At 36.1% G+C, this 20,122-nt stretch overlaps 1 protein-coding gene and 1 long non-coding RNA gene across 2 annotated transcripts; one reads left to right on the top strand and one right to left on the bottom strand.

The window, feature by feature from the left end:
* The first annotated feature begins 3,894 nt into the window (after window positions 1-3,894).
* Window positions 3,895-10,001, top strand: LOC121252898 (sucrose synthase-like). Its single transcript, XM_041152733.1, has 14 exons — window positions 3,895-4,018; window positions 4,678-4,827; window positions 5,981-6,107; window positions 6,195-6,346; window positions 6,463-6,655; window positions 6,898-7,233; window positions 7,323-7,418; window positions 7,525-7,698; window positions 7,790-7,906; window positions 8,013-8,179; window positions 8,275-8,499; window positions 8,589-9,152; window positions 9,240-9,378; window positions 9,754-10,001. Exons 2-14 carry the CDS (start codon window positions 4,730-4,732, stop codon window positions 9,781-9,783), a joined length of 2,418 nt encoding a protein of 805 aa, XP_041008667.1. The 5' UTR covers window positions 3,895-4,018; window positions 4,678-4,729; the 3' UTR covers window positions 9,784-10,001.
* Window positions 10,002-16,380: 6,379 nt separating this feature from the next.
* On the bottom strand, window positions 16,381-17,415 carry LOC121252745. Its single transcript, XR_005938271.1, has 2 exons — window positions 17,145-17,415; window positions 16,381-16,842 (listed from the first exon to the last, which is right to left on the bottom strand). It is a non-coding gene; the product is annotated as an uncharacterized LOC121252745 (long non-coding RNA).
* Window positions 17,416-20,122: the final 2,707 nt, after the last annotated feature.

Genomic DNA, 20,122 nt, shown 5'->3' with positions numbered 1-20,122 from the left:
TGCCAATATCCCATACATTCGATGTCCATACATCAACCACTCTAAGCCGTGGGTTCCCTCTCACCTCTGAGTCTCAAAGATAGCGCCATCTCCTAGCCAATTATCATACCATAAATTAATATCACCTTGCTGAATGAGACTCTTGGAATGTTTAATAATAGTTGGTAAGACTACCATAATACCTTTCCAAATTCTTGAACCTCTAACATTTGTCATAGCATATGCAGGGTGATAATCTGCCAAATACTTTGCTTTGAAAAATTTTGCCCATAAGGAACTATCATCCAACAACTTCTATGCAAATTTCATGAATAAGGACATTTGGACATCTGCAAGGTTTCAAATTCCCAAACCACCTTCCTCAACTGGAAAATAAATGTGCCACCATGCCACCCATTTTTTTTTCATTCTTCATTAGAATTCTAAAGGAAATTAGAAAATATAGATGAACTGGTTTTGAAAATCCCCTTTGGCAAATTCATGACCGATAGAATGCGAATCGGCATACTTGATAGAACATGTTTGATAAGAGTAATCTTACCTCCCAAAGATTTGAGAAAGAAAGCAAACCAATATCGTAGAGTCTAAAGGCAACAGAAAACATTGAAAAGCCAGGCGGATCTTAACTAGAAAACCTCAATTCATTCGATAAAAATAAATTAATATTGTTTAAAAGATATTATTCTATTTGGAATTTCGTACGAGGAACCAAGGTTATGACCAGGAAGAAGGAAGTAGACTAGGAAATGTATTTTTAAGGGTATATAGGTAATTTGCTCACAGATCAATAGGATACTAGAAAGAAATTCTTTTGTTTGATTGTCTTTTTTAGATGAAGATTAGTCATTCTATGAGTTTAACTATTTTTTAATATGAGAAATAGTTAGTCCTAACAAAAGAAAAATGAGAATTCCCTTCTTACCGATCAAACATGTCCTAAAAGAAAAATGGGGATGGAATCTTAAAAGGTCAAAAACAAAAAACCCACGAAAAAGGAGGGAAGTGAGACCATGAAAAAAAACCCAAATGCGATTTCTATGAAGAGAAGTATTACAATTACAAAGAGATTTTATCAAAATAAATATATAAATTGACATGATTTTATGTAATATGTTAGGTCTACTTTATAATAAAAATAACTTTATAATTAAATATACCACGTTAAATTGTATCAATTTATAAATTTACTCTCGTAGAATCTCTTGATCATTAAAGCATTCCTTTATGTGGAAAGCAACCATAAAACCTCACTTCGGCACATCATATTTATACTTTTATTATTCTTAATTTTTTAATTTATAATTTCTATTTTATTTAAATCCTTTCTGTTGAGTTTTTTTTTTAAACCAGATTCTGAAATGGCAGATTACTGTGAAAAATTTTATTCAGCAACTTTATATCATATACCTATTTTTACTTTTTATCTTTTTATTTTATTTTTTAATTCAACAGATGTGTAATATAGGATTACTGAGTAAAAAAACTCTATTACCATAATAAGTTGGGTCGCAATACCTTGGCTGGTCTTAATCTTTCTTGTTATACTTTTTTTTTTTTTTAATAAATTTTAAATTTTCTTTCATGTTTTCAAATCCTATTAGAGTTTTAATTTTTAAGTCGTTATACACATTTTTAGCTGCCTAGATCAAATTCTTATTAGTTGATAAAAATCATAAATTTGAGGACTAAAACAATATAATTAAGAAAAAGAAATAACAACATAAAATTTAATGATGAGTAATTTCTATCATAAATAGGGGTGCTACTCACATGGTGCAGGACGGGATGGACCCACTTAACAACTATTTAAATTGTAGCCATTTAAAATATACCACTTAAGAAGTGTGACTATAAATGATAAATTTTCGGATGAAGAAAAATATTTTTCTTACATTAATTAGGTGCTAATTAATCCAAAATCTAAATCAAGCAGTTGCCAAAACCTTAAAAGAGTATGATGAGCCTTCATGCTTGCGTTTAGTACATGTTGAAGATTTGCTCTCATCTTCTTTGTTTTCCCTTTGCTCTCATCTTCTTTCATCGCCTAGTATGTTTCTGTATTATCGTTCCAAGGTGAATAAAATCATAAATCATTTCCTCAAATCTCTGTTGTGTTATTATTATTTTGTTTGATTCGAAACTAGTGTTTATATCCCGTTTGAATGTTGGGCTGATTTGAATTTTTTATAAATAGTAATGAGTTGAGAAGGTAGAGTGTGTTTTGTAAAACCCACCTAAAATGAGTTTAAATATATTTAGATGTTAAGATGAATTTAAATATATTTATGAATTTAAATATATTTATGAAAAATTGAAAAAAATTATGGATTCTACATATAAAGATGTATTAAGTTGAAAATGTTGTGAGTCATGTGTAAAGAAATTTTAAGTTGAGATAAATTTAATAATTTAAAAGTTAAATATTTCAATATTAAATTAAATTTAAAATTAGATTAAACTAAATTGATCTCAATTTAATAAATTTCAAACGGCCTAACCCTTGTTGTTACCAAACCATATATGATCAATGCTGAGATTCTAAATTGAGCATAAAGAGTGGCAAATTAATATCGTACATACTGAGGTCCAGCTTTTTAATAAAGTGCTGTAGCAACCCTATATATATACATACGTATACAAACCATAAATATTATAAAACTTTTTTACATCATACATTATTATTTAATTAATATATAATTTAACATTTTTATCTTTTTATTTAAATATATACATATTAAATATTAAAATATAACGACAAACTGACATAAAACTTCTATATAAAACTTCTCATATCATATTGGTTGAGAGTTACCAAAAAGTCAAGCTTTTATCATCATCACCTTCCTTCCCCCACCTGAGGGTCCCTCGTCCATCCACCACCAGTTAAGTTGTTTCAAAGTTCTATTATATATGTATATATGTATATATATGTATTTACCATCATATGCTTTCTTAATTGCATTCAAAATTATATTAATTATTTACAAGTAAAATTAAGGACCGGTTTAGATTCAGATATAAGTTGAGATGAATTATAATAATTTTAGATGAATTAAATAAAATATTATTTTTTAAATGTATGTATATATATATGTATATATATGTATTTACCATCATATGCTTTCTTAATTGCATTCAAAATTATATTAATTATTTACAAGTAAAATTAAGGACCGGTTTAGATTTAGATATAAGTTGAGATGAGTTATAATAATTTTAGATGAATTAAATAAAATATTATTTTTTAATATTATTAATGTTTTAAGATTTGAAAAAATTTATTTATTATATTTTATATAATAATTTAAAAAAAATTACAATGATGAGACATAATGAATTGAAATGAATTTGACTAAATATTATTCAAAATTATATATAAAACAGTAAATATTATAAATATAATATTTTTAAGTTAAAATATTCAGAAATGCTTTGGATAAGAATTTAGATCTTGGATTTGTGCCTTGAATAAGTTTTTTTTTTATTTAGTGATTAAGAAAGTGTTTTTAATGATGTTATGAATTTTTGATTTTTTTAAAAATATTTATGATGATTAAAAAAATATATAAAAAAAGAAAAAAAAAGAAAAAATTAAAATCTACTATTGGATGACTGTATTCGAGGATCTATTTAGTGACCGTAGCACTGCTCGGCCACGATGTCCGAAAAGTGAAACAAACATGATTTTTGTAAGATAGTCTGTTTTGATGACGCGGCATCTTGATTGCTTGACATAAAAAACTGAAAAAAATATATGAAAGAAAAGAAAAAAAAAAAAAAATGTAATAATGTACTATTCGATGACGGTATTGAAATACTATTTCGGTAAGTGTAGCATCGTTCTAAATTATATATTCAACAGATTTTACAGCTGGCGATTCTCTTTCCCATGTCACGTCGTTGCTTGGCCTTTTATGTTTCGCGCGACTTTCCTGGTTATAAAATCGAGCTCCCACTGCCTGCCATTTCCTCTCCCCATTCATTCCCTGTTGTGTCTCTGTTTTGCTTCTCTCTCTAGGTACCCGTCCTGGATCTTGCTTTTCTTTCTTTTTTTGTATGTGTTTCATACCATCTCTTCGGAACGATCTCTTCTCTTTTATTCTCTTTCCTCAAAAAGATTTTCTCGTCTTCTTCGCTGCAAAAAGAAAAATCGATCAGAATGATTCTTTTTTGGGTTTAAAGTAACATCTCTTTCAAGTATGAAGTTTCTGGTTTAGTTCAATGTTTCTGTAGCTTTAGTCTCTTTTGTTAATCTCATAATGGGATCTGTTGTTCAATATAATGGGATCTGAGCTTTATTATCTGCCAAGCACAGCTCGTGGTTGAATGCTTTGTGATCTCAGGTTGCAACTAATTATTTAAAGGAGAGTGGTCATGCTGCTACAGAGAGACCACTAGATCATACATATATATATATATATATATATATATGTACAGTCATTCTCTGCGCTGGTTTTGGACAGCAATCTTAGTTGAGCCATAAATCTATGTTTATTACTTTTCTATGTGGTTGGTGGCGGTGGTGGTAGGTTTAGAAGTCTTGAGGCTTCCTTCTAGAATAGTATTTTGTTTACCTAAGTTTTGATCTTTGACTTTCTTTTGTTTATCCCATCTCCTTTTTATTGTCTGTTTTTTTTCTTTGTTTCTTTTTTAATAAGTCGGATCTGTTGTCTACAGTTTATTCTTTTTCGTGTTAGTTGACGCCTGAAGGTTCTGTGAGAAGCTTGCAATGGCGGAAAGTGCCTTGACTCGCGTGCACAGCCTCCGTGAGCGCGTGGACGAGACTCTGGCTGCTAGTCGCAATGAAATTGTGGCACTCCTGTCCAGGTAATTGATCTGAATCTTTTGCATTGGGATTTTTTCTGTTTCAATAAAAATAAGCTTCGGATTTTAGTGGGTGTGGTACAGTCTACTTGCCTCCTGTTGTTTTTTTTTGGTCGTCGTGGATGATGTTAATTCGATAAGATGAGATGAATTAAGATTAAAGATAAAAGTTGAATAAAATATTTTTAAAATATTATTTTTTAATATTATTTTTAATTTGAAATTTAAAAAAATTAAATTATTTATTTTATTTTATATAAATTTGAAAAAAATATAATGATGAAATGAATTTTTGAAACGAAGAAACGAATTAAGGCTTTGTTTGGTTAATTAATTCCTCTTAATTCATCTCAACTCATCTCAACTCATCATTAGAATTTTTTCAAATTTCAATATAAATTATAATAAATAATTTAAAAATTTCAAATCTCAAAATAATAATAATATTAAAAAATAATATTATAACAATATTTTATCATCTCAATTTAACTCAACTCAACTCACTTCAACATTCAAACACATTCTTATAGCCCAAGAGCTCATGACGCGTGTTATATGATATGATAACGCCTCCAGATCAGGAATACTAAATATTAACAAGTTATACGCAATTTATTCATAAATATTAATACTTTTAAAAAATTTCCTATTTTTTTTAATTAAAGGTTTCTGAATTTTAAAAATAATATTACTTCACTATGTAGGAGTTTTTATTTTTATTTTTATTTTTATTTTTTTTATGGATACTATGTAGGAGTATAAAATTCTCAACTCACTTCATTATTATATATTTTTTTTTAAATTTACATATAAAATATAATAAATAATTCAACCTTTTCAAATCTCAAAATAATAATAATATTAAAAATAATATTTTAATAATATTTTATCAACTCATTTCAACATCTAAACGCAACCTAAGTCATGATTCGGTATAATACCTTAAAAAAAAAAAAAAAAAAAAGGGAGGGAGAGAGGAAAAACAAAAGAAAAAGGAACTGTCAAAAGTAGGAGCAATCAGAATAGGAATTCGTCTTTCTCCTCCAGGAGTATTGGTAATTGTTGAGGAAGAGGTGGTGGTTCGAGGATGAGAATGAGAATGGAATATATCTGCTTAAATACGTACATATTGTCTCATGGGATGATGGTTTTGTAGGATCGAAGCCAAAGGAAAAGGTATTCTGCAACACCATCAACTTATTGCAGAGCTTGAAGCGATTTCTGAGTCCAATAGACAGAAACTTCTGAACGGGGCATTTGGTGAAGTTTTGAGATCCACTCAGGTCATATCGATCACTTTGGTGTGGGTTTTTTCCTACTTCTTTTGGTTGTCAAATTGGCAATCTTAGCTGATTTTTATGTAAATATAGGAAGCCATTGTTCTACCTCCCTGGGTTGCCTTGGCGGTTCGTCCAAGGCCTGGCGTTTGGGAATACATAAGAGTGAATGTCCATGCTCTTGTGGTTGAAGAGCTACGTGTGGCGGAGTACCTGCAGTTCAAAGAGGAGCTAGTGGATGGAAGGTGACATTCTAATGCTTGGATTATATATAGCTTCTGTATTTTGTTTGCATGAAATGGCAAGTTTACTCGTTGCTTATATACTTGGAATCTTAATCATTCAATACGTCTCAATGCAGCTCTAATGGGAACTTTGTGCTTGAGTTGGATTTTGAGCCCTTCAATGCATCTTTTCCCCGTCCCACTCTTTCAAAGTCCATTGGGAATGGTGTGGAGTTCCTTAATCGCCACCTTTCCGCAAAGCTCTTTCATGACAAGGAAAGCATGCACCCGCTGCTTGAATTTCTCAGAGTACACTGCTACAAGGGGAAGGTTCGTCTGAGCATATTCTGTTTCTCTCATAGAAAAGTGTAATTTTGGCATTTCCTACAAGGTAGACACTAGATTATTAATTATTTCCAAATACTGGAAATCCTAGAATGATTTGGGTTTCAAACTCTGAATTGTGAATAACTTGATCCAAATACTTGGAATGTCTCCATGCCTGATTAAAAGGACTTGATAGGAATTTTATGATTGACTTTCTTACTATATTAGTTGTTGCTTGTCTGCAGAGTATGATGCTGAATGATAGAATTCAGAACGTTAATTCCCTCCAATATGTTCTTAGGAAGGCAGAGGATTATCTCTCTACACTTGCCCCTGAAACACCATTTTCTAAGTTTGAGCACAAGTTCCAGGAGATTGGTTTGGAAAGAGGGTGGGGTGACACTGCTGAACGTGTATTAGAAATGATTAAAATTCTTTTGGATCTTCTTGAGGCTCCTGACCCATGCACCCTTGAGAAGTTCCTCGGGAAAGTCCCTATGGTCTTCAATGTAGTAATTATGTCTCCCCATGGGTATTTTGCCCAGGATAATGTCTTGGGATATCCTGACACTGGTGGCCAGGTTAGTGAGCGAGCCTAATGCACCCTCTTTAAATTGGATGTTGTGACAATATAGATTGACTGATTCGGTCCACTTGATTTCTCATCCAGGTTGTTTATATCTTGGATCAAGTTCGGGCATTAGAAAGTGAGATGCTTACTCGTATCAAGCATCAAGGCTTGGATATCACTCCTCGTATCCTTATCGTAAGCTGTGCTTATGTTTTGGTGGAACAGTTTTAGCTCAGACATTTTTTATGTTTTAGTGGCATTTGTTCCTCGAATCGATGCTTAAATTTATTTCCATTCCCAGGTCACACGACTCCTCCCTGATGCAGTTGGAACCACATGTGGTCAGCGCCTTGAGAAAGTATTTGGGACAGAGCATACAGATATTCTTCGAGTTCCCTTTAGAACAGAGAAGGGAATTGTCCGGAAATGGATCTCAAGATTCGAAGTTTGGCCCTATCTTGAAACTTACACGGAGGTAGACTAATCAAACGTTGTACCTTAATTTGCTCGTAAATTTGTTACTTGTTGTATGTGATTGTAACGTCGAATGATTGACTTTCTTTTAGGATGTTGCCCTTGAACTTTCTAAAGAGCTACAAGGGAAGCCTGATTTGATCATTGGAAATTACAGTGATGGGAACATTGTTGCCTCATTGTTAGCGCATAAATTTGGGGTTACAGAGGTTTGTCATACACTATTCTTCGTATCTCGTTTTGTTTTTGCTGCATTTGCTCATCGTTTTGGCTGTCTAAAATAACAAATGTATTCTCATTTTTTCCTTTGTGCAGTGCACCATAGCACATGCCCTTGAGAAGACCAAGTATCCCGACTCTGACATATACTGGAAACAATTTGAGGAGAAGTATCACTTCTCTTGCCAGTTTACTGCAGATCTTATAGCCATGAATCATACCGACTTCATCATTACTTCTACTTTCCAAGAAATTGCTGGAAGGTGAGATGCTCCTTTTTTCCTTTTTTATTTATTGATATTGTACGTTTCTTTATCCAGAGACTCTAATATTGTTTACCTTCTGTCGTGCGTCTCAGCAAAGACACTGTTGGTCAATACGAGAGCCACACTGCTTTCACCCTCCCTGGACTCTATCGTGTTGTACATGGGATTGATGTTTTTGATCCTAAGTTCAACATTGTCTCACCTGGAGCAGATATGAGCATTTACTACTCCTACACTGAAAAGGAAAAGAGGTTGACATTTTTCCACACTGAAATCGAAGAGCTGCTTTACTCTTCTGTTGAGAATGAGGAACACTTGTGAGTTTCCATCTCTTTTTTCCACTCCTTATATTTCTCCTTTGTATATCCAATTCAAACGATTGTCATTCAGATGTTCCTGGCTACAGGTGTGTATTGAAAGACCGAAACAAGCCAATCATATTCACAATGGCAAGGTTGGATCGTGTGAAGAACATCACAGGTCTTGTAGAATGGTATGGTAAGAATGCTCGCCTTCGGGAGTTGGTTAACCTTGTTGTTGTTGCTGGGGATCGGAGGAAGGAGTCCAAGGACTTGGAGGAACAAGCTGAGATGAAGAAAATGCATAGTCTTATTGAAACCTACAAGTTGAATGGCCAGTTTAGATGGATTTCTTCCCAGATGAACCGAGTGAGAAATGGTGAGCTCTATCGGTGTATCGCTGACACAAAGGGAGCCTTCGTGCAGCCTGCTGTGTACGAAGCTTTTGGCCTGACGGTTGTTGAGGCCATGACCTGTGGATTGCCAACATTTGCTACCTGTAATGGTGGCCCAGCAGAGATCATTGTGCATGGCAAGTCTGGCTTCCACATTGATCCCTATCATGGTGATCAAGCAGCCCAGCTCCTGGTCAATTTCTTTGAGAAGTCTAAGGCAGACCCTAACCACTGGAATGAGATCTCTCAGGGGGGGTTGAAGCGGATCCAAGAGAAGTGAACTTCCTTTCCTTTTCACCCCCTATTATCTTTAGATTGGTACTGTTTATGCCTACTTATCTGATTCTCTGCTTCCTTACACAGGTACACATGGCAGATTTATTCTGAGAGGTTGTTGACCCTTACTGGGGTTTATGGCTTTTGGAAGCATGTGTCTAAACTTGATCGCCTTGAGAGCCGCCGCTACCTTGAGATGTTTTATGCACTCAAGTATCGTAAGCTGGTAAGATTCTTTCGACAGGGGAGCCGAAATAATGATATTCATACCACTATTTTATAACTTATTTTATAACCATTTAAAATATGAGAAATGATAGTTGTAGTCGTGAGTATACAATTGCCGTGCAATTACTTTGAAAAAAGTAAATAAATATGGGATCCGATTGTGGATCCCATTCTCTTTTAAAGTGACTATACGGCGCTTGCGTATTTCACGATTGCATGTAGCATTACTCTTAAAACATAATTGATAAAAGAGTTGTATAAAAGCTCATATGGGTATATCATTATTCTTGATTAACGATTCATCGGCTCTTTCTCTTGCATATATGAGGTGTTGGTTCTGGTTATGAGCCATCTTTTTTGTATTACATTTCAGGCTGATTCTGTTCCTCTCGCTGTCGAGTAAAGGAAATTTGAAGAGTGAATAAGAGGAGGCGGTATTGGGGGCTGTGCCACGAGTGGTGTTCTTCTGAGTTTTGAGGAATAATGGCCATTGTTCTTGAGATTGTGATCAGAGACTATAGACAAAGGCTCTTTGATTTCTTTTTGTTCTTCGGTGCTCGTTGGAAATGTTTGACTTGGGTTTTTAACCCATCAAAAAATCAAATCAATTCAATTCAAAGACGTGAAGCTTTTAAGCCATCAAAAAATCAAATCTCCATAATCTCTCTCTGATTCGTTTTTCTTTCTAAAAGACGCATTTTAAAAGTAGGACTAGAAATTTTATAATTTGATTAAATATATTAAATTTCATTAAATAATTTAATATATAAATAAAATTATAGATTTAATTATGTAGTTCAATTAATGAGTCTAGCCTCTGTTCTTTAGATCCCTTGCAGCACTTGGACATTATCATATATCATAAATCTATATATCATAAATCGGGTCAATGCAAAAGAAATGAGTGCATTTCCCTAATTTAATTGGATGTGATGTTATTTAATAATAACACAACTGGAGAGTGGAGCAAAAAGTTCCATGCTTTCAGAATTATGTGATATACTTATAATTTTATATAAAATTAGTAATTTAATTGGATGTATATTTTTTTAAGTTGAACTTAATGATAGACTATATGATAATAAAAATGAGAAATAATTAATTTTTTTTTGTTCAGTAGTACTAATTATCATTTAATGCTAATATAGTAGCATGGTTGAGGAAGTTTCTTCATGAGAGCAAAACTTACGATTCCAAAAATTATTTAGTGCAAGTTTGTGCCTTTTGTATTTCTCATTTATGAGCATCGGTAATCTCAAACAAGATCTTTATGAAATTCCATCATGATATTTTAATCTAGATCCGAGTTCTTTCTATCAGCAAGTTGAAATATATAAAATTTTAAGTTACACACGGTTTCAATAGAAAAACCACCACACATTTTCATTAACTATTGAATGAAATATATTCAAAAACATAACCTATTTTAAGTAACTAATACATATGTACGTTAGTTGTAATTTTGCAAGAATTTAATTTACAATGAATGAAAAGATTCGTAACAGCTAGATTGCTAAACTGGGAAAGTAATATGTTGACTGGGCAGAATTGATGCTGGACAGAATTTGTGCAATCTTTCGTAATACGCCTCCGCAAGATAGGACTTCCATCGGTAAGACCAATCTTGGATATAAGAATTTCAGTATGCTGCCTAGACAAAGGTTTCGTCAGCAAATCCGCAAGTTGGTCTTGGCTATGAACATGCTTGACATTAAGAGTGCCCTTTTGAACCAAATCACGTACAAAATGAAGATCAATTTAGATGTGCTTCATTCGAGAGTGATGAATCGGATTGAAGCTGAGATGAGTGGCTCCAAGGTTGTCACATAGCAGGGAAGGTGGAGCTTTGAGTGGGAATCCTAGTTCATTGAGAAGACTAAGTAACCACATTGTTTCCGAGGCTGCATTAGCTAATGATTTGTATTTAGCTTTTGTTGATGAGCGTGCAACAACACGTTGTTTCTTGGAACTCCAGGAGATGAGATTGTGGCCTAGAAAGCTGATGTAAGCTAAAGTAGAAGTACGATCATCAACATTCCTAGCCCAATCAACATCAGAATACGTTGTGAGATGCCAAGTGGTATCCTTTTGGAGCTGAATACCATGGAATATAGTCTGCTTCAGGTAACGAAGTAGTCTTTTAACTGCTGTCCAGTGTGTATTTGTGGGCTTGTGCATAAATTGAGACAACTTGTTAACGGCAAAAGAAATGTCAGGATGAGTAAGTGAAAGATATTGAAGACTCCCAATTACATGACGAAATTCAATACTATCAAAAGAAGCAGTACCATCAACCAGTTTTAAGGATGTACTAGTAGATAATGGAGTTGAAACATCCTTAGCACCAACCATGTTTGTCTTGGACAGCAAGTCATGAACATATTTATGTTGTGACAAGAATAAACCTGCACGAGTTGGGATAACTTCCACTCCCAAAAAATAGTGAAGATTGCCCATATCTTTCAAAGAAAACTTAGCACCAAGTTGCTGAATAATAGATTGCACAAAGCTTGAATCATTCCCAGTAAGCACAAGATCATCCACATATACAAAAAAATGATATATAAGTGAGCCATTTTGATAAATGAACAGCGAGGAGTCGGCCTTAGAGTTATGAAAGCCAAGATGAATAAGAGCATCCTTAAGAGTTGAATACCAAGCCCGAGGGGCCTGTTTAAGCCCATAGATGGCTTTATGTAACCTGCACACATGATTGGGTTTTGACTGATCCTTAAATCCTAGAGGTTGACTCATATAAACATCCTCAGTAAGCTCACCATGCAAAAATTGCATTGTTAACATCCATTTGCCTTAAAGTCCAACCTTGCATTACAACAACAGTAAGCACAGACTGAATGGTTGCTAGTTTTACAACGGGACTAAAAGTTTCTGTGTAATCAATCTCAGGTCTTTGATGATACCCTTTGGCAACAAGTCGAGCTTTAAAGCGATCGATTGAGCCATTAGCTTTTCTCTTAACACGAAAAATGCACTTACAACTCACGGGATTACAACCTGCTGGGGGTGGAACCAAGTCCCAAGTGCCATGTCTCATAAGAGCAGTGACCTCATCAGACATGGCTACACGCCACTGTGGCATGGATAAGGCCTGGGTCACACACGCTGGTTCTAGACTTTGAGGAAGAGGATGTTTAGTGACGATATTGAGTTTTTTGGGTCTGAAAATATTATTCATGGATCGGGTAGTCATGGAGTGTGTTTAGAGATTTGGGGATGGTGGAATGTCTATCGGACCTAAGGAAGAAACAAAGTGAGGTGAAGGAGATAACTGTGTATCTATCGGGCTTAGCTGTGAAGCAGGATGAGGTAAATAAACAGATTCACAATTATTTTCAATCACACATGGGGCCAACGAAGATGAAGTAGTGAAATGGTCCAAGGAATTTGTAAAAATCGGAGAGGAAGAGGAAGAAGGATTACCTAGAGGAGATGGGTCAACGACGATAGTAGGTTCCAAAACCATTGGTGCACTAAATGGTGGAGGCACGAGAATAGATGCGGGCTGGGTAGCATTTGAAGAGGATGTCGCAGATGGAGAGAAAGAGGACCTGATGGAGGCTAGGGCTTTTTCTTCATCAAAAAGCACATGCCGTGAGAGATAGACTCTATTTGTTGTGGGCTCAAGACAACGGTAAGCGTTTTGGGTTAAAGAATACCCAATGAAAACACACGGAATGGACTTGGGCTGGATTTTGTGTGTGTTGTAAGGCTTGGTTAAGGGATACCAAATACACCCAAAAGTTTTTAATTTAAGATAGTTGGGCTTTTGTCCGAAAAGAGCCTCAAAGGGTGATTTGTTTTGAAGGAGAGGAGTGGGTTGATGGTTGATTAGATATGTGGCAATATGAAAAGCATGTGGCCAATATGAGAGAGGAAGATTAGCATCGTGAAGTAAGGTGAGACCAATCTGAACTAAGTGACGATGATGATGTTCTGAGACACCATTTTGTTGAGATGTGTGAGGTGCAGTTGTGTAGTGACTAATCCCATGAAGAGAGAGAAACGGTTTGAGACTGATATATTCGCCACCATTATCAGAGTAAAGAATTTTTTATTTTTGCTTGAAACCGTTTCTCAACAAGATTTTTAAATTGAGGAAAAATGCTCTTGACATAAGATTTTGCATTAATGGGATAAAACCACATATATTTTGTGTAATGGTCAATGAAAATTAAATAATAGCGAGAACCATCTAGACAAACACAATGAGCAGGTTCCCACACATCAGTATAAATAATATCAAGAGGAGCATGACTTTGAAAACTCGTGGGCCGAAAAGAAAGTTGATGGGCTTTATTAATAAAACAAGATGAACACAGAGAATTCAATTTATTGTTCACAATAGGAAGAGAAAAATAATTGACAAGACTTTGAAAGACTCTGAAAGACGGATGTCGAAGACACTTGTGCCACCCATCAAAAGAGGTTCGTTCATGCACATTTGTAACAATTTTAGAGGAGAAACCCACCAGTGAGTTCAGAAAATGATAAATGTCGCTTTCACATACACCTCTTAGTAAAGTCGCCCCCGTAATCTGATCCTTCACAAGAAAAAGAGAGGGGTGAAACTCAAGAAAAACATTATTTTGAGATGTGAAATGATGAATGAAAATTAAATTTTTGCAAATATTGAGTACACAAAGAGTATCATGAAGAACAAATGTATTTGTTGGTGATTTTAAAGTCAAAGAACCAATATGTGAGACTACCAAACTTGACCCATCACCGATAACAACTTCATCAGTGCCATCATACTCAGAATGAATAGATAAATTTGCCAAGTCACCAGCAATATAATGAGAAGCAGTAGAGTCAAGAAGCCATTTTTGATCTTGTTGACTGGATGTAGTTGCACAGTTAGCCGTGACCTCTGATGGATGGTGCTGTGGGCAAGACTTGGCTATATGGCCTATTTGATCACAAAATTGACATTTCGGTTGATAACGCCTCTGAGTGGACCGATTGGTTGAGAGCTTGCGGTTGTCTTTGGATGGGCCTTGAGGAATTTTATTTTGGCATGGAGACCGAGAAGACCCATTAGTCTTAAAGGAGCCCTTCGGGTGAGATCCACCATATGAACCAGAGTGTTGCTTGTGACGATGAGAATAATTTGCAGAGGCCACAAGCTGCTGAGTTGAAGACTCCAAACGCCGGAGGTAAGTTTCATGCCCCACAAGAATATTGTGAAGCTCTTCAAAGGCTAGAGATGTTTCCCATGCACGAATTGGTGTAGCAATTTCCCTGAAATCAGAGCCCAAACCATTAAGAATATAAAGGGTAAGATCATCATCAGATATTGGATGATCGTTGAGTGCGATCTCATCGGCAAGGGCTTTCACCGCATGAAAATAATCAGGAATGGAGTGATTTCCTCATTGAATCAAGGTAAGTTCTTCCTTGAGTTGCATGGCTTGGGTTCTAGATTTACTAGCATACATGTGATGAAGTTTTTTCCAAGCCTCGTGAGAGGTTTTGGCAGTGGTGATGAGGGGAGTAATGGTGATTTAGGTGGAAGCCAAAATGACGCTCAAGATTAATTTATCCTGACGAACCTAATGAGTTTTATTCAACTCGGTGGGATAGGTGCCAGCAGGGGAGGGGCACTAGGAAATTCCATGAACATAGTCAACAAGATTGTATCCTATAAGGAGAGCTTCAAATTGTGCTCTCCATTGAGTAAAGGTGGATGACGTCAATTTCTCATTCATTTGTATAGTGATGTTGAGAGCAATGAGGGAATTTTCGGTGGAAGAGATGGGATGAGTGTTTGGGTGGGGTTTGGAGGTTTGATTTTCTATAGACGACATTTTAGAGAAGAGGATCTGTTTGATCATAGGAGAAAGGCTTTACTGATACCATATAAAATTTTAAGATACACACGGTTTCAATGGAAAAACCACCACACATTTTTATTAACTATTGAATGAAATATATACAAGAACAAAACCTATTTTAGGTAACTAATACATATGTACGTTAGCTATAATTTTGCAAGAATTTAATTTTCAAAGAATGAAAAGATTCGTAACAGGTAGAATGCTAAACTTGGATAGTAATCTGTTGACTGGGCAGAATTGATGCTAAGGCAGAATTTTTGCAATCTTCCGTAATAAAATATTCATGATATCCATGAACATTGCAGGGGTATTGGCCAAACTAAATAATATAACCGTAAACTCATAATGCCTGTACTTTGTCCAAAAACTAGTCTTGCGCATGTCACTCTCCTTAATGCTTAGCCAGTAATACCTCGACCTAAAGTCGATTTTGGAGAATAGTGTTGCTCCTTATAGTTGATCAAGTAGATCATCAATCCTGGGCAAGGGGTACTTATTCTTTATTGTCATCTTATTCAATTCCCTATAATCTATATACACTCAAAGGGTTCCATCCTTCTTGATAAACAATACCAGTGCTTCCCATGGTGATGAACTTAGTCTAATAAAACCCTTAACTAGAAGTTCTTGCAACTGCGCCTTCAACTCTGATGGCACCATTCTATACCGTGCCTTGTGCATCAGAGTTGCTCTTGGTTCCATGTTGATTGCAAATTGGAGGCAATCTAGGAAGATTGTTAGTGAACGCTTCTGGAAATTCCTCCACTACAGGAATTCCCCTTATCGACTTATTCTCCATTGGCTTAATCACTATCTACACCAGGTATGCTTATGCTCCACTAGTCAGATCTCTCTTAGCTTGTAAGGCTGAAATAACCTTTGGCAATATCCTAAGCTTGCTGCCGATAAATCCCATCACTTGTCCTTCGGGCAGTTGGAAGCTAACTACCCGACTTTGATAATTTATACTAGCGTAGTGCTTGAACAACCAGTTTATCCTCAGAATAATGCCGAACTTGAGTAGGTTAAACTCTTTCTTCTAGCTCCAAAGGGCAACCCAAGGCCACTCACGTGCTTTCTACTACTCTAGTGGTTAGGACTACTCCTACACTATGGCATCGTCATCATTTGTAAACTTTAAATTCAAACAAATGAGGTAGATACAAATGACCGGGATGCACCTGAGTCAAACAGGGTACACGTACAACGCCCAAATCATCAAAATTAAAATATCATGACCATTCATACAGAGCACCCATTGCCCAAAGCATCAAAATTATACATTTCTTAGACCCCAAGTCCAAGACTTAGCGTGAAAACCATCAACAGTGGACCCCAAGTCCATCTAACAGCATTAATCCATCTTACCAACCATTTCCATTTATTAACGTGTGCATGCATTACGGTCTCCCCTTTCTCATGGTCGTACACACACCTTAACTCCTTTTGCCACACCGTGGATAATGATAGTGCATATGACTTTGTAATGAGTGACACCTGGCTTCACGCACCATCCTTGACCACGACATCCTCTAGATTTTGCCAACTATGGGGCCACGCCTTTGACCCAGGAGTGTTACCATCTTGCCCAAGCATGTTGTCACCTAACGACAACCCAGGGGACATCACTTAATTCTTAGACGCTCTCGAGTAACCAGGGAAACTCCATTGAGAAATCGCCACATCTCGGCGTTTGGTTGTGATCCACACACACAAACCCAGAAACTCTTAATTAAAATAGTAAAGTAAGAACCTTTTTACAAAATAATATCAACACTTCTAATAAAAATCCATATTATGCATGCATAAAACATTAAAGTATGGGGACAAAATACAATAGATTGTAGCTTGGAGTACTCATAGTCATTATCCGACATTTCTAGCGTTGTCGTAAGAAAGAACCTACCTCTACAATGAGCTTTTACTAAAAGGTTGCTTATGGTCTAGCCTCCCTTGGTTCGATGAGGAATCTGGCATCTGAAACAATGAGAATTTGAGGGTTTCCTTAGGAGTTAGAACTTTTTCCTTCACTTGAGTTTCAGAATGGATGAGAGAGAGTGGTGTTTTAGCTCTATGGAGATCCCAAAGCATGAAGAAAGAGTTTAGTGAGGTGAGGCTTTAGTTCTCGTCGTAGGTTGGCTAGTAAATTGGCGAGTCCTCCATGGTCTAGGTGTATGTTAGATGGAGGGGTGATAGCAATAGAAAGGACAAGATTTGCATGTCTTAGAGTTTCAACCAAGGAGACAAGGAGTGCAGTCTATCGCTTGTGAGTGTTGCCCACGTGGTGGAAAACTGCTACGTCTGGTCGGCGTATTTGAGTCTGTGATTTTTCTTTCACATCCTTGCTTCTTGTAGAAACATTGCCGTTTGAGTATGATCTATATGCTAGGTTACCTACTACTCTCTAAGCACTCCCATGTTATTTCTGGGCTTCCACTGACCTCGCATTGCGTTGTCCATTGCTTGCCCCAAAATGCATTCGAGCTACACATTGTTCACCAGTCGTTACTCGCCCATTGCTGCCTGAATACCTCTGCTTGCTTTCGAATTTGCTTGCCATGCACATCGCCTGTCCATCTTTTACGTGGCTGATATAGAACTCGAGTCCCTTTGGTCGCCTTACCTTTGCCAGCCTAAAAATGGCTCTTACTTCATTCGTAGATACTCTTTTCCTAATCCTTTGCTTGCCTAGGTCCATGCTTGTTTGAGCACTACCACATGAGGCTTTTGCTCACCTTGTCCATTTGATAGGAATTTCCCTTGCATCCAGGAGGACGAGTCTCTTTGTCTCGCATACGGGGAGTACTAAATTGCGGCTCTCAAATAATAAGTGCCATTGCTTGGTTCATTACTTCCATATGTACAAACCATATGAAAATGATAAAAAACCTAAAGTATTTTATTAAGATTATAATCGATGAATCTCATGCTAGCTTAAACTAGCTGCATATTTATTCCATAAATACATTTTTAGTAATAATCAATCAACGCCCAACTATAATTGGACTTGGGCCTAAACCAATCCACTTGTATGACAACTCCTCCTCCATACCCACATTCTATCTCCATATTGGTCACGATATATTTATAACATACAAACCCACTTCTCTATCTCCAAACGAACAATAATATATTTTTACCAATTAAGCCTAGTATACACATTCAAAACATAATCCAAGTGTTGATTAAGAGGTTGGAACGAGCCACTCTTTGTTTTCTCCCTAGAGAAAATAGAGGAGGGGTGGTAAGTCACTCTTTTCCAGCACAACAAGAGTGTGGTAGACAAGGATTTTAGAAGCAACTATCTCACAGAAGAGGCAAATAGCACTATTGATATTGTTGGAAAGGCAATAGTTGAAGTACAAAGGAAAGGGGAGCGATGCTTACTGGGAGAGGTGTGTATCGAGCAAGCTATTAGCAAAGAGATAATTTCATCAACCATGGCTAAGGTATGGAGGGTGAGCAAACCGTCATTATTCAAGGAGATGGGAAACAATGTATTCATCATCACTTTTGAAACACATGCTAATAAACAAAAAGTGGAGGGAGGAAGACCGTGGTTACTTGGCAATTGTTTATTTTGTATCAAACCATTTGGTGGATTTATCTAACCAAATCAAATATGATTTGATCAAGAGAAATTTTGGGTTCAGATTCATAATCTGCTGCAAGCCTGTATGTCCAAAGAAGTGGGGATGCAAATTGGGAATATTATAGGGTTGGCTACGGAGGTGGATGTGAAAGAAGATGGGGTCGGATGGGGAATCTCTCTTAGAGTGAAAGTAGTGGTACATTTGAACAAGCCAATTGCAACGGGCAGAACAGTTATTGTACTTGTTAACAAAGTGTGGGTGCCATTAAAATATGAGAAGTTATGGTGGCTGTGCTTATCCTACGGATGCATTGCTCATACCTTTTGGGGGATGTTTAGGAAAATTGGGATCGGGGGATAATGGACAGAATAGTTAGTTTCGGACTTGGCTTCGATGGGAAAGAAGAACATAGAGAACAAATGAGTAGAAGGGGTAAATGTCAGGCAGGAATACACAAGTGGTGGAGAGGGGGAAGAAAGCCAAAGATGCTTGACGACGACTGTTACTGAATAGGACAACAGCAAAACAAAAACTGGACAACTTTTGAGACCAAAATCGTCTGCATGCACTCGGTTTATTTTGGGGAATCAATTGGTTTTTGTCCTAACTTTTGAAATCACTTAGCTCTTGCACCTATCACCCTCCTTTGGTCTCTGTCCATGAGTCAATTGTGTGATGTGTTTAACTGTGCAAATTCGGAAACACATGCATGCACTCCACCGAAAGCCAATACCAATCACGTTCGCTCCACTTCAGCCCAACTGTGCACCACTTAACCCACTTGCACCTCTTCCTTCTTCAATTGAACTCTATAAATACCACTCACTTTCTTCCATGACATTCTCAAGCATTACATTAGTTTTCTTGTGAGCAAAACACCCATAGTGTTAAGGAGAGTGAAATCGAGAGGCAAGAGTGAGTTCTGTGGAGAGAGTTGGTTCTTGAGAGCTCCACAAGCCACAGATTGGTGAGTAACTTTACCATATATTTTTATTGGAGGTTAGAATAACATGTTAGACTTTATTTTTGGTATGAGAATGAGATTTGGATTGAGTTATATGAGTTTAACCCTTGAGAAGCATACTTTGTTTCAGATTTGGAGTCCTTCATGAATAAATTCTTTTGATATGAAATGCTTGATATGATGTTATAAGCTTACTTAATGTCTTGTTTAATTGATTGAAGGTTTATATTCAAGGAAAACAACATGTCATGATAGGTTTATAAATCAATATCTTGGGTTGATCCTCTAGTATGTTTCAGTTTCTACTTTTTTGGAGGTTATCTTCCC

This window comes from Juglans microcarpa x Juglans regia, chromosome 2S (assembly GCF_004785595.1).
Source record: "Juglans microcarpa x Juglans regia isolate MS1-56 chromosome 2S, Jm3101_v1.0, whole genome shotgun sequence".
In the NCBI taxonomy this organism is placed as follows: Eukaryota; Viridiplantae; Streptophyta; class Magnoliopsida; order Fagales; family Juglandaceae; genus Juglans; species Juglans microcarpa x Juglans regia.
Note: the sequence above shows the minus strand (reverse complement) of the source record. Positions and strands in the feature narration are given on the sequence as shown.